Source organism: Dermacentor variabilis, chromosome 7 (genome assembly GCF_050947875.1).
Source record: "Dermacentor variabilis isolate Ectoservices chromosome 7, ASM5094787v1, whole genome shotgun sequence".
In the NCBI taxonomy this organism is placed as follows: domain Eukaryota; kingdom Metazoa; phylum Arthropoda; class Arachnida; order Ixodida; family Ixodidae; genus Dermacentor; species Dermacentor variabilis.
The window spans coordinates 67,309,793-67,324,873 of NC_134574.1; the positions used below are offsets into that span (position 1 = coordinate 67,309,793).

A 15,081-nucleotide genomic window follows, 5' to 3' on the forward strand; every position below is an offset into this window, starting at 1 on the left:
AATATCGTTACTAATATGGATGAGATAGTTCAAGTGGCTGAGGAGTTCTATAGAGATTTATACAGTACCAGTGGCACCCACGACGATAGTGGAAGAGAGAATAGCCTAGAGGAATTCGAAATCCCACAGGTAACGCCAGAAGAAGTAAAGAAAGCCTTAGGAGCTATGGAAAGGGGGAAGGCAGCCGGGGAGGATCAGGTAACAGCAGATTTGTTGAAGGATGGTGGTCAGATTGTTCTAGAGAAACTGGCCACCCTGTATACGCAATGCCTCATAACCTCGAGCGTACCGGAATCTTGGAAGAACGCTAACATAATCCTAATCCATAAGAAAGGGGACGCCAAAGACTTGAAAAATTATAGACCGATCAGCTTACTGTCCGTTGCCTACAAAGTATTTACTAAGGTAATCGCAAATAGAATCAGGAACACCTTAGACTTCTGTCAACCAAAGGACCAGGCAGGATTCCGTAAAGGCTACTCAACAATAGACCATATTCACACTATCAATCAAGTGATAGAGAAATGTGCAGAATATAACCAACCGTTATATATAGCTTTCATTGATTACGAGAAAGCGTTTGATTCAGTCGAAACCTCAGCAGTCATGGAGGCATTACGGAATCAGGGTGTAGATGAGCCATATGTAAAGATACTGGAAGATATCTATAGCGGCTCCACAGCCACCGTAGTCCTCCACAAAGAAAGCAAGAAAATCCCTATAAAGAAAGGCGTCAGACAGGGAGATACGATATCTCCAATGCTATTCACAGCATGTTTACAGGAGGTATTCAGAGGCCTGGAGTGGGAAGAATTGGGGATAAAAGTTGATGGAGAATACCTTAGCAACTTGCGATTCGCTGATGATATTGCCTTGCTTAGTAACTCAGGAGACCAATTGCAATGCATGCTCACTGACCTGGAGAGGCAAAGCAGAAGGGTGGGTCTGAAAATTAATCTGCAGAAAACTAAAGTAATGTTTAACAGGCTCGGAAGAGAACAGCAGTTTACGATAGGTAGCGAAGCACTGGAAGGGGTAAGGGACTACATCTACTTAGGGCAGGTAGTGACCACGGATCCGGATCATGAGACTGAAATAACCAGAAGAATAAGAATGGGCTGGGGTGCGTTTGGCAGGCATTCTCAAATCATGAACAGCAGGTTGCCACTATCCCTCAAAAGGAAAGTGTATAACAGCTGTGTGTTACCAGTACTCACATATGGGGCAGAAACCTGGAGACTTACGAAAAGGGTTCTGCTGAAATTGAGGACGACGCAACGAGCTATGGAAAGAAGAATGATGGGTGTGACGTTAAGGGATAAGAAAAGAGCAGATTGGGTGAGGCAACAAACGCGGGTAAACGACATCTTAGTTGAAATCAAGAAAAAGAAATGGGCATGGGCCGGACATGTAATGAGGAGGGAAGATAACCCATGGTCACTAAGGGTTACGGACTGGATTCCAAGGGAAGGGATGCGTAGCAGGGGGCGGCAGAAAGTTAGGTGGGCGGATGACATTAAGACGTTTGCAGGGACAACATGGCCACAATTAGTACATGACCGGGGTAGTTGGAGAAGTATGGGAGAGGCCTTTGCCCTGCAGTGGGCGTAACTAGGCTGATGATGATGATGATGATTCTATTTTTCGTAATATACCATGTAATGGTTGACTGATGGCGTGCTCTGGACAAAGTGACCGGCGTAATGTGAGGTGGAACAGCAGCTAAGTGCCTAGTTGGGCAAAGAAAGAACATCGCAATGTTTTTTAGGCGCAATCGGCAGAATGTTCTATTTACCCAGCATAATCACCTGCTCTTTCGCGACGAAGTTCATAAAAAATATATGCAGATTAGGCGGATGCGGTAATACATCTAAAACAAAGCTGTTTGAAGCGGTTACCTAAAAGATATAGGAGTAAGCGCGACGTGTCCAATTGTCTCGTTTTTTTTAATTCTCTGCAACCCGTATTCTTATGTTACGTGATGTTAATGTTTATGCACTTCACTGTACGCAATATTCGCCAAACGCAAACACTCCTTGAGGCGAATGCCATATGAAGAAGTTGACATAGCGATGTCATGGGACGAAGGCGATGTTTGATGCTCGAACGGTAGAACAAATACATGCACCGAGACATACAAAACATATCTAAAGACATTCAAGGCTTTTATGCGTGATGCGTCACAAAGACAAAGAGGCATTCTAGACTGGCAGATACGGCATTCTATAGGCGCGGGACTGGCAGATACATAGTGACGCAACAGGTGGCCCGAGAGCGCGTTAGCTCAAATATCGGAAATTTAAGAAAATCACGAAGCCGTTAAATATAATGCGTCCATTTATTTGTTCTTAAGAAATCTGTAAGCAGAATTGTATGTGCAGGTGTTATGTCCTGATTTATTGCTTTATAACACCGAACAGGCACAGGTTGGCACTACTTTGTCCATCAATAATTGCGTGCTGTTTAAGCCGGAAGATCCGGCGAGACGCCGAACCAAGCTACCACGCGAAGCTCCCAGTGAGTCTACAAAGAAGGCATCGCTTTGAAGCGATAGGAGCCACGACACGGTTCGACACGATATCCTACCGGTTGGCCAGTATGATATCGGCACCAGCGAAAGGAGGAAAGGGCGGTGATATGATTGAAATGAGAGCGTGAAGCACCTCTAAATAGTTTTCATCCCCCTTAAAAATGCGAAGCAAGATATAGTGCAAACAGAGGCATGCGCAAGGCAGGGGCAGTTATAAGCGAGCTAATGGGAGAATATGTGGGACACTTTCTTACCGCTTAAAGAGTTCAGTAGTGTTTATCTAATGATAAAAAGTAATGCTTATAATTTACTGCGATAGGAACGATACAGACACTGTATTCGCAGTTATCGGTGTCAACGTGGCTGTGAGGTTCCGTATACGGTCCAAGGGCGTTATGACCCCGGCCACGCGCCTTGGGTGGGGAGGAGGGCGGGGGCAGGAGGAGGCTGCAGGTTAGCGGACGGCTGAGCTCGACAGCGCGCGCCCTATCTTGGAGGTAATCTGCAGTGTGCGTAAAAGTTGGCGAGCTGGAGATGGCTGAGATGGTTGATGGCTTCGTGTGCGCGAGGCTTTCGCGCGCCTAGTGCGCGTTGAACCGAGAGGCAGCGCGAAGGGTAATTCACTCGCCACGGCCTCCGCTATCCATAACACCAGCGTTGTGCCAGCGAGCGTCTGCGGTCATCAAGTTAGATAACGCTTGTTAGCGGGTGACGCCATGCTTGTTATAATACTGATAAAGGTAATCTGTGTGCATCGTAAATGGCCGGTTATGCTGCGAACCTCGCCTCGTGTAGTGTAATAATTTGCTATCCCTATCAATGCATGTCCTTCCGGGAGAAACTACAACTTTTTGTAGTTTTTATACATAGTGACTACTGAGTCTCTTACTGATGTTCGCAGTGAATGAATTAGGTGAATTTGTGTCTGCATACTCCCTGTACTCTTAAGTTATATTTAGATCCCTGCAGAGTAGACGCTTCGGTTTGCGTAGTTTTTTTTATGCATATGAGTTGATAGTTTGACTAGGAAAAGATCAGAACCGTGCTTTAACAGCAAAAATCGGAGAACTGTTACGGCGCTAGCCGCTTAAATGTATGTGCTACTTCTCATCCAGCAATATCAAAGTTTCATCGCAGGCGTTTCATTTCTGAAAGCAGATCGACTTATCACGGCATGCTTCTGGACATATCAAGTGAGAAACCAGATCACTGCAGCAGTACACAATATCGCATTTCGGATTTGTGTTTGATGTCCCATAAGGTCAGTGATTTCCGAGCAAAAGGCGATACAGCAGTATCGTGCGAACAATGCATTATGAATATACACCCTCCTCAGAGCCCTTGAATAATATATTGCACATTACTGTCAATCCTACACAAAAGTGACTCGAAAGCAATTAGGGGAGATATTCCCACTGTACCTGTTCCATGCGGGAAGAACTGTACGGAAATTCCTTATTCCTTTTCGTGCTACTAGCTTTCAGGTGAATTGATCTCTACCCGCGGACAACCTTCTCTGGCTCTGAAGGGAAAGCTACGGGGGCGGAGCTTCTGCACATGTGTTACCACGCCAAGTAGTCCGCCAGTGCCTGGCACTGTTTTTGGTTGCTCGGAACAGGCGCTGTATCGACGCCGCTTTCACGGTCGATGGTATCGCGTTTGCGTAGACGCGGAAGAGAAAAGCCGCAAAATGAGTAAACATTTAGATCAGGTGGCGTGTTTTGTCTTATTTAATTGTAGCTAATAAGGCTCGTATGTTTACTCTTCCGCAGCTTTAGGTAACGTGAATGAAAACGTGGGACTCTTTTCAGTAGCGCTCTCAATTGTGTGCGCTTTGCTTTCGTAGCTTTCCCTTCGTAACCACAAAAAGTTGTCCGCTAGTATAGACCGTCCTAATCTGATCTAAATCGTCAAACGTTGATGAGCACCTTTATTCTACTATTTTTTTTTTTGCTACTGAGAGTTGACATAAGTATCTACATTGAAGTGTCAACATGGTAGCCCAACCGGCAAGATTTTGATGTTTGTTTTCGCTTTTATGCAATGAAAGCAGTCTTTAGGATATACGTAACACGAGGAGACAGTTACTTTGTCCATGAGCATGCAGATAATTCCTCATGCGTCTAGCGGGGATATATAAACGGGTGTTTTTCACATACGTAACGGACAATTCCACAAAAGAACTAACTTAGGAAGCTTAGAAAGCAATTATTTTCCACAGCTGTATTGACGTCACCCGGATTTATATAATAGTTCGTTGCTGGCGCCAGTTCCGTCAATGTGTACTTATTCGTCCACCTTTATTAGCCTCATGGCCTTCTTACAAAATGTGGTTTCTGGTTTCCTTTCGCCTCTTGCTACATATGGCTGTGTGAGCAATAAACGTGCAAGGTTGTTAATAGCGCTTTTTCCTGTCGCCTTCTTTCTTTCCGCATGATTTTTGCGCCAAGTAAGGCTCTTCCTCGACGAAAGAATGTTCCACCAATCAGCCCAAGCAGCTACTCTGTTATGTTTTCTGTTTTGGCTGCCGACAACAAGTCGCTTATTCAATTCCCGTTCATGAGGGTCGCGTCGCTATCGTAGTTTCGTGCTAAACCGTGGGAGGTAGTGAGTGCGCCCGTTTAAGACTCCTTTATTGCCAACCTTAGCCCCTAACTTCTCCTGTACGTCCTCCTTTCATAGCTTGCTCTGCGTACCTGGAATATAAATCGCCGCCAATTGTATTACAGTGTGTGTGTGTGCGCTGTAATGATTCTCTATACCTACAGCTGCGATTGATGGGTTAAATGCTGCATTGAACAGAATTCCATATCCTCACCGCAGGTGTACCGCAAGAAATTTGCGGTGGATCACCTTAACATGCGACTTTACTACGGCCAGATCTTCGTCCTGCTGGGTCACAATGGCGCCGGCAAAACGACCATCTGCAGCATGCTCTCCGGTGAGCTTTCTCTTTGTTTATGTGCGTGCTTTGGCATTTCCAGAACACTGAGTCCCTCTCGCCTGAAGTGTGGGGATGCTCTCTCTTAAACCAATTATTGTATATCTTCGGGGACACATAAAAGTGCGACTGACCTTTTCTCAGAGCGAAGCACTGTCTTTACAGCATTACAGCACTCGCTTAAAAACTTTGACGAATTTACCATCAGCTGCATTGCCTAATAAAGCGAATCTTTGGCTGCGGTTGTTTTCGGGATATCGTAATTTTAAATACAGCTCCTTTCAGCACGAAAGCAGCCTGTCCCGGAACTTTACTTAAAACAGAAACAACCTCAAGCATCAAAAGCTCAGAGTGCTTAAGTAATAATAAAAATTAAAACAATTATTACATCCATTATTTAGAAATACTTTTATCGCAACATTCATTCAGGTTAACGCAAATTTTTACATCACAATTGTTGTATTCTATATTTAAAACGCTTGTTTATATTTCTACTTTCTTCTTACTTAATATTTTAGGAACTGTAACCGCAGTACAGCCGGACACGATAGTTTGCGTGATGCTGGTTCTGCGAGAACTTTGGGCTTCAGCTCCTGTTAAGGCATGGTGCTTCTTGTTTAATGCAACACTTGCTAAATAGCATACAATACGGCAGTTATTGAAACCAAACTTGAAACTGTATGCCCTGACCTGATGGAGAATCCAGCCTTTTCGTAAAATCCCGCTTCCGTGCGCGCGCTTTTGTCGCCGACTCTGTACACTTTTGCATATATTTCTATAAGCAGATATGAATCAGCCGTATATCGCATTGTTAATGAGACAGTAAAGCGTCGAAGCACGTGCACTATTCATCGACACAACTTTAAACAGTTAAGTGCGTCGCTGCGTACTTCGCAGGGTTTTTGCGACCGACGTACGGCACTGCTATCATCGAAGGATTCGACTTGATCAAAAACCATGACGACTCTCTGGAGAATGTCCGCGTTTGTCCACAGAAGAATATGCTGTACGAAGACCTGACCGTCTACGAGCACCTTTACTTTTTCGCAATCGTGAGTGCTTCAAATATATCGGGTTCGCGATGGAGTATAAGAACGCTGATACGTACTACTGCCTCCTGGTTTTATCTTTGTTACTCGTGCTCGTGCTCCAGTTAGCACAATTTCGATACAACCGGACTTGTTTATCGTTTTTCAGACCAAACAGTGAGTTTAGAAGATGGCATCGCTTCTAGAGATATAGTGCCAACAAACAATGCATCTATACGACGGACATGGAAAGATCGCTTTATCTGATGCTACTAGTTAACCGATAAGAACAGCCTTATCAGTTTTAATCTTTATTTTGGTCGGGCAAGTTTTGGCGGCAAAATACCTGACTGCATTATGAGGCAGCTGTGTATACGCACGGAGTAAACTAAGCGGAATTCCAGTGACCGCTTTGGGGTCTTTCCTTCCTTTCAGAGAAAGCCTTGCCATGCGTGTAACAATACATTGTGCAGAAGAAATAAGTTTGACGCTTTATCCTAGGGCCAGAAAAGGCAATGCAAAAACTGTTCAAGTTTTGTCTGGTTACAGACGCTCGCAACGGAAGGCATCAGTCTACGAAACCTAGGAGCTTGAAATGGACAGTTTCACATGGTCGCTAGCGTAGCTAGAAACACTGCGAATGAACCCACGTGCATATGCAACTGGTCATGACACCTAGGTGACCCAAATTTCACCACTATAGACAAAGCGAGAACCACAGTCTCCCTTCTTTATTGAATGGAAGGACCCCTTATCAGCTAATCGCTCCGTCAGTCTCAGACTTGCGAATGGTTATGGTTCTTCTAGTAATGTCGTAGATTTTCAAACGCATAACTAGCGTCTTGACATATTGATATCACACACGACATGATGAACGCACTGATTGAGCAGCTGACGGCAAAGTTAAGCGCACATCCTGGGTTAAAATGGGCTTAGTGCACCTTCACCAACATGAAAATGTGGAGCCGTCAGGTAGTACACATGTCATTTACGCATGAAACATGTGTCATTTGTCATGAGCAATTTACGGATGAACCTACAAGACAACGCTGAAACCCCTTAATAGCACAGAACAAAGCACTACGTGCTCTTCCTTTTATACAAGAAAGGGACTTAGTTTCATATCCTTATGGATTACTAAACACACTACTCATAAGTTTTTTATCAATTATCGTGTTTTACTACTTGCTTCCAAACTTTTACATAACGCTGTGCTATCCCCTTAATAATGCTAACATGTCCAAAGCCTACATATTCACTAAGTTCTACCTCAACTGTACGATTATGCATACCCTACATAAGGACTAACTATGAATTATATGCATTTTCTTTTAATGCCACGAAAATGTGGAACCGTTTACCGTACGGCATCACATCATTCACATCGCTTTCTTTACATAGCAACTTGTTCGCATTCATCTACTTAAATAGCAACGACATTAACAAGACAAGAAAACATTTTGCACACTTTTGTAAAAAAGCTAGTGTAATATTTGCATTTTTTTCTTCTAATTCACTTGTAATCACCTATGTTAAAAAACGGACCCAGCTCTGAAACATTGAAAGGGTTCAGGAGTTCTGCCTGTGCTAAAATAACATGTGATGTATATAGAAATAATAAAAAACTTGTTGGATTTATTGTTTTGATTCATTTACTAACGAAGAAGTATGTGCTCGGCAGCTGTGTGCTGAATTTTATGTTTCCCATTACCAAAGAGGAAAGAAAGTGAAGAGTGAGGACTACCAATGCACCTATAAAACTCTCGGAATAGTGACCCTTCATTCACTCAAACTGTATACGGACTACTTAGTGCCCTTTCGCCATTGCGCAGCTTCAACGTGTCACCCCCGATGCCATCGCCGAGCAGGTGGAGCTCCTACTGAAGTCGCTCCACCTCGGGTCGCATCTTCATAGCTTCCCGAGAACACTCCCTGCAGGATTCAAGAGGAAGCTGTGCCTAGCCATTTCAGTCATCGCCGATCCAAAGGTGACGCTCACAATGGCATACTGAGCTGCATGTAAACGACTTAGGTGGTGCTTGGACATGGTTCACCACTCCACGGTATTTCATGCCGTCACTCGCAACTAACTTTATTTCGGAAAAGGCAGGTACATTTCTCAGAAAATTCCGTGCGCTTCCGCTCTGAGAAGAAGCATGGCCAGCGAAGATGTGAATATGGGCACCTTAATGGCGAACTGCACTTCCACCGTGAGTCGACCCGGCATTGCAGTGCCTTCGGGATCGGCCCACGTATGGCGAGTGCCTAATACCTGCTTCAACTCCGCTGCAGGTCGGCCAGGCATTGTACTTTCTTCGGGATCGACCCACGTGTAAAAATATATGCGTGGCTCTGCTATCGCAAACACCAGAGACCAGCGGATCTGAGGGAAGTTAGGGCTTCAGAAAAATCCATGCCGTCTTCCTCTGTGGGGCTCGGTTGGGACGGCGCGCCATTTGAGGCACCCGCCGCAACAGAAGCGATTTGTTGAGACGCCATATGCGTCGGTGTCGTGTGCCAGACGCTGCACCGACGCGACGCGGCGGCAACCGCCGCACCTTAGCTCTGATGCATGCCAGCTCCGACGCCGTGTACCTGGTAGCTTCTTGAAATCCGCCAATGCGAGCGTGCGGGTTTTAATCAGAGAGCAATGATGTCAGACCGCCTGCGTCCCCGCCGCGGCTTTCCTGCCGCTAGGCTCCACCCGCACTCGCCGCATCGCTAATACGCTGAGTCGTGCTCCCTAAAGTAGTGCAGGAAATAGCGCCTCTTCCTCTCTCTCTGTCTCCGCGAGATGCAATTTTTCACACTATTTCACTCTCTCTCAGCTCTCTGCCACACATTTCGGCGAAGCTGCAAACGTGAAGAAAAACCCAGCGAGGTTCTAACCGCTCCACTGGAAAATAGTTGGTGTAAGTCCGCGGAGACTAGATCCTCCAAAACCTAGCCATAAGCAGCTTCATTGTAGAAAGGTGGCGGTGTGGGGAAGCATATCTGCGCACCGTAAGTAGACCAGATAGCAAGAGGAAGGGAATAGCCAAAGTGCATGCTCATCTAACGTGTATCGGTGCTATCAAATCCCATGGTTATTCACTGGCAGAACGTTAGGTAGCACCTAAGATAATTTAGTCAGCGCACGTTATCCTGGTAATATTCTTTTCAACATGGCAAGGATCAAAGTGATCACCAGTGTCAAAGATTTAGAAACTACAAATATTTCAGCCGAACCAGCACTCAAACGAAATACCAAAAACCAGAGGGGCCGTTGTTGGGCCCCACCGCTGGCACGTAATATTTTAAGCGAATACTCCCTTGTCTCTGCTTTCGACTTTTGCGCCACCGCTACTGTTTTCCTGCGGGCCGCGTCTAAGCTGGAGAGGTGGGCGGAGGGGTTCGGAGCGGGTATGCGCATGGAAGGAGCATGGCAGACAGGATAGGCGACGTGAGAAACTCGTTTGGCCCGTACCACATCCAATGTGTATAATGCCTTCTGGAGCTCACTGGGCGTCGCCACAATAGCCTTGACGGCTGTAATTGCCCGTGGCCTTGCGCAAAAAAATGGCATAAACTGCACCGCTTACCTTACTACTAGCGTGAAAGCGTCCAGAGGGGAGGTATATTGACCCTTCCCGCGGCAATCCCTTGGGCTCTGCCATATTTAATCACGTGATGACGCGTCCATTGCTTACCTCAACTGCCTACGTGCTTACAGTGTATGCGTATGACGGCGGTACGGCTTCGCAAACCTGTTTTGGGAGACGTCGTAGTGAAGACGTCTCCCAAAACGTGAGACGTCGTTTTGCAGATGACGTCTGCATAACGTCATCTGCAAGAGTGATCTGCAGATGATTTAATTTCATCTGCAAGAGTGAATAGGTGAACGACAGGAAGCTTCGGCCACAGCTTCAGAGAACGTGCAAAAGAGCTTTCGCAGCTGATGAAGCTGTCGAAGCGGCGCGAGCAGCGTACATTGTGCATGTTCTAAAAGTGGGGCTAAATATGTATTCCAAGCTATTCGAACTTTCCGCTCATAAATTGAATCAGGAGTAGTGTGTTTTGCTCATCATACTTTATTTGGAAAATATTTTGAAGCAGCAGCTAGTAACTTTTCTAAGTAATTTCTATCTGTGCAGTTTCTATCTGATTATTTTCTACCTAATTAATCCGGGGTGTGCTCAATTCGAATATATTTGTTATTGATGCGCACAAGGTTTGAAACGTAGCCACATTGTACATTGTAAAACCTTGTAGAAAAATGGCTTATCACTGGTAACTCTTATACTCTTGCGGACCGTGACGCTTCAGCTTCGACCTTTCGTGTGCTATTGGTGTAGTCATTCATTTATTGTGTGTATATAGTGTGCATATATTCAAGTGTGCGCCTATTTCCTTATTCTTGACTCAATGGCGATAGAGCGGGCGTAAGTTTCCGGGCCAGTCGGGGTAGATGTGTGTTGATACTGTACGCGAAACGTACTATGACCGGGAGCGACACTACTCGCTTTGTCATTGTTCGAATGAGCGGTACGCACTTTTGCTTACTTCTCGGAGCTAAAGCCCTTTCTTTGAAGGTTAGAGATTCAACGCTAAATGATGAGTAAATTTCTATATCCTCGAGAAAAGCCGTACATTTGAAAGTGCTGGTAACACGCACGGACAGTTACAGCAACAGTCCGCGAACTTAGCCCACAGATTCATTCCATTTCTAAATGTGCCCGTCACTATTTTTGCAGCCAACTACTGCACACGTTTTTAATCCCCATGATTCAATCCAACATGATTGGAGCACAGTGCGTTAGCGAAAACTCACCTGCATTTCCGACAGCTGGTCGCACAGAAGCAAGCTAAAAGCGGTAATGCTTTCGTAGGCGTGCGCTGTCGCTGAGACCACGCGCGGCGCGTAGCGGCGCGCCGCCGAAAGCGCCATCTCGTTTCTCTAGAACGAACTGCTGCGCGAGGAGGGTCGAGACAATGGTAGACAGGAGGGGTGAGAGAATGCATAAAATGGATGGAACCAGCGTAGCCACGAAACTCTTGGCATCCTTCGCTCGCAACTCGCGTGCATGAGGAGGAAGAAAGAGGGTGGGAAAAGGAGACGGGAGAATGCGAGGAAACGCTACTACTTGGGTGCCTCGGGGCGCCGACAAAGCAGACTCCTCAGTGGCAGTAATTGGTCGGGCGTGGGCGTTATTGTGTTGTCTCGTGAGTGGCGTCGTGTAAGGATTAACGATGGAGGAGCGCTCTTGATCAATTTTTTTTTCTTCCAGTTTACCGATCTACTTTGTGTACTGCATGTTGCTCGTCGTCCAGGTGCTCATTCTGGATGAGCCGACGGCTGGCCTCGACCCTCAGAGCCGCCACGAGGTGTGGGACCTGCTGCAGAAGATGCGCCGCACATGCACCATTCTCCTGACAACGCACGACATGGAAGAAGCGGACGTCGTTGGAGACCGAATCGCCATCCTCTCCGAGGGGACCATACGCTGCTGCGGATCGTCTCAGTTTCTCAAAAATCGATTTGGTACGCCGACAAAAAAGAAAGGTCGACAAAACCCATCTCACGATGATTGTCGACGTCAATAGGTATAGCACTGAAGCGTGCAGCGACATGACGCATTGCTGAACATAGCCTTATTTACAATGTGTAGTGGGAGAAGTACAGGCTGATAATGCTAATCGTATCAATATATACACGCATGCGCCACAGCGCCACCACAGACTGCGGCGTTTTACACCTTCGGTTGCCACAAAGAAAGCTCACCAAACGCGGTTTTCCAACCGCATCGTTTTCTTTAGCAGGCCCCCACAGACCACAGCGTTTGTACCTTAGAACACTACAAATTTCTCCATCCCAGCGGGAATTCGTGGCGGGCTGCCCTAATTCGTAGGGTTGCTGTTCTTGAGGGACTCGCGTCAAGTTGACTCGATTCCGCTCGGGACCAAATATAAATAATTGCTTAAATTTCATTTAAAGGAAAACAGTGAGAAATGGTGACGCCAACCGAAACGTGGCCTTGATTATCGCTAACTGGCCATTTGCCAATTTGATCTCGATATTAAGTTTCGTATGTAGAGCCTGTATCACCATACCTTATTCAGCTTTCCTGGACTCTGGGCGCGAGCGCCTCTACCAGGCGTATTAACCTTAAACTTTTCAAGATTCTCGCGATGAAGTAGTGATGACATCAACGAAAAAGCAAGCTATAAAAATCTATCCCTGCATGAAGAACTTCAGTAAAATCTTGTTCCGCCGACTTTGCCACTGTTCTAAATAAGAGTAGCCGCCCATCGACTAGAAGTTACTTATCATCCTCAGAGCCCTTCTTCGCGACACGGTATAAACACAGCAATGATTGATTCTGGGCTTTCTAGAGGCTTCCCTCAGGGCAGCCACAGTTCCTTCTTTTCCTTTTTTTTTCTAAACGCTAAGAAATCAGCGTCAAGGATGATTGTCCGCAGCGCTGCGTGGTAGCTTTTGTTCAATCCAATACAGAACACGGCATGTATTGTGTGCTTGTCGATAAGATTTAACTTGTCAACGTCCCATAGGGGCGATGAGATATTCCTTCGTGTACTGCTCTGAATCTTCATCCATAGGTTTTGTTAAAGTGCCCCCAATGCTAAATTTCCTAGCAATCTCCCTGTGCGCTATTGTGGGCTACCGCAGCAGCTTCAAATCGAGCGAACGCGTTTCGAAGTATTAAGACGGGCAATTGAATGAGTTCGTTTTTCGCTTCGAGTTGTAAGGTACGACAAAAGAAATAATGTACACTGACTCTGTGTCGTCGTCCGTTACCGCGCTATGGCCGAAAATGCTCAATGGTACATCATTTTTACCGGCCACCGGGCCTGGTACACCTTCCGGTAGGGTACATGCATTCCGTTCACCTATTTGTGACAATATTGTCGCGCGACTGTTATTTCTGTGCGTGAAGGAAGATCGCTATTTAACGTGATTGTGGAGCATTGCATGGGGATTTGTGTGTTCTATATCTCTACATTGTTCACTACGCTGCCGTTCCGATTTCACATGAAAGCCGAAATGCAGACTACCAGATGCCGAAAGCCAACAAGACTGCCCACGTACTCAAATTACTCGCGCAAAACTCCATCATTATCATCACCTTCTTCAGCATATTTTCATGTCCACTACAGGATCAACGCCTCTCCCAGCGATCTCAATTTTCCCCGGTCTTGTGATAGCTGATTCCCACTTGCGCCTGTGAATGTCTTAATTACATCACCCTACCTAAATTTCTGCCGTGCTCGATTCCGTTTCCCTTCCCTTGGCACCCATTCTGCAAGTCCAATGAGCCACTTGGTATCCGTCCTACGCATTAAAGGGCCTTGCCAGCCCCCATTCTTTTTCTCTTCATTTTAACTAGAATATCGGCTATCCCCGTTTGTTTTCTGATCCGCACTGGTCTCTTCCTGTTTGTAAACGGTATGTCCAACATTTTTTATTCCGTCGATTTTTGCGCACTCCTTAACTTGCTATCGAACTTCTTTGTTAACCTTGAGCTTTTGTCTCATATGCCAGCGCCGGTAGTATTGAATGACTGTACACTTTTCTTTTTCAACGACAGTGGTAAGCATCCTAGTAAGGATTTGGTAGTGCCTGCCGTGTGCAATCAAATCAATTTTTATTTTTCCGTAAATTATTCTTACACTTACTGGAATTCAAGAAATATGCGATTGTCAAAGACATCCTTAGAAAATTTTCGCAGTATGAGGAACGTGAAAGTCGGCACATCACGTAATTCGTACGCGTCTTCATCGCGCGAAGATTGGTGTTCTCAACTGTGCCGTCGAAGACTGGCCACATGAAGTGCATTGTCTCTCGCGTGATAGAGTCCGCATCCTAAACTTCAGCCCCGATCACCCTGTTACCGCTGACAGCCAGGCATCTGGCTTATACCGGCGGGAGCCCGACAGTTTAGGGGTTCTGGCTTCGGCCACAGGATTGACCGGGCCTCTGTTCAACGCGCGCTTACATTCTCACTTTATTTTTCACCACCGGATTTCAGCTGGACTTCTTCTTCAGCGAATTTGTTTGTCGCGATATTGGACCACCCTGTCAACGTTGTGGGCTTTTATCTTTGATCCGACAACGTTATTGTTGTCCTGTAATGCCCAGCGCTTGCACCTTTGCCATGCCATGGTGTACCCATGTTTTCTACCTCTGTTAATGTTTTGGGGGGATTTATGAAAGACGTTGTAACCATAGCATGCCCCCCTATCAATTACTGTTCAAAATATCATTTTCTTGCGGCCTTATGCATGCTTGTGACTTCTTGCTGTTCATCAGCCTCCTGAAGCCATTATTGATTCTGGCCCGTTTAGACGAGTAGGGGCGCATGGAAGTCCAAAATATTACAACGGCCATGGAACTGAAGCTGCTTACCGTTACCTTTACCGTGGACGCGACAGCCGCTTTTTCTACTCCGAATGAAACTATTTCATTACTGAGTGAGGTTAACTGCACAAATTTTAGCAGTCACAAAAATGTTCTTTTTTTTTTTTGCCGAACAGTACTGTGTCGTCATGCATCATCGCGTCCTTTGCGCGGTTTCCTCAGTGAC

The 15,081-nt window shown here is 45.9% G+C and overlaps 1 protein-coding gene across 1 annotated transcript in view; it reads left to right on the plus strand.

The window, feature by feature from the left end:
- The window catches only part of LOC142588683 (phospholipid-transporting ATPase ABCA3-like), a 64,815-nt gene that overhangs the window by 25,735 nt on the left and 23,999 nt on the right, over positions 1-15,081 (plus strand). The window contains exons 6-9 of the mRNA XM_075700504.1: positions 5,354-5,471; positions 6,369-6,523; positions 8,332-8,487; positions 11,810-12,020. Of these exons, the coding sequence (XP_075556619.1) occupies positions 5,354-5,471; positions 6,369-6,523; positions 8,332-8,487; positions 11,810-12,020 (640 nt within the window). The remainder of the gene's footprint in view (positions 1-5,353; positions 5,472-6,368; positions 6,524-8,331; positions 8,488-11,809; positions 12,021-15,081) is intronic.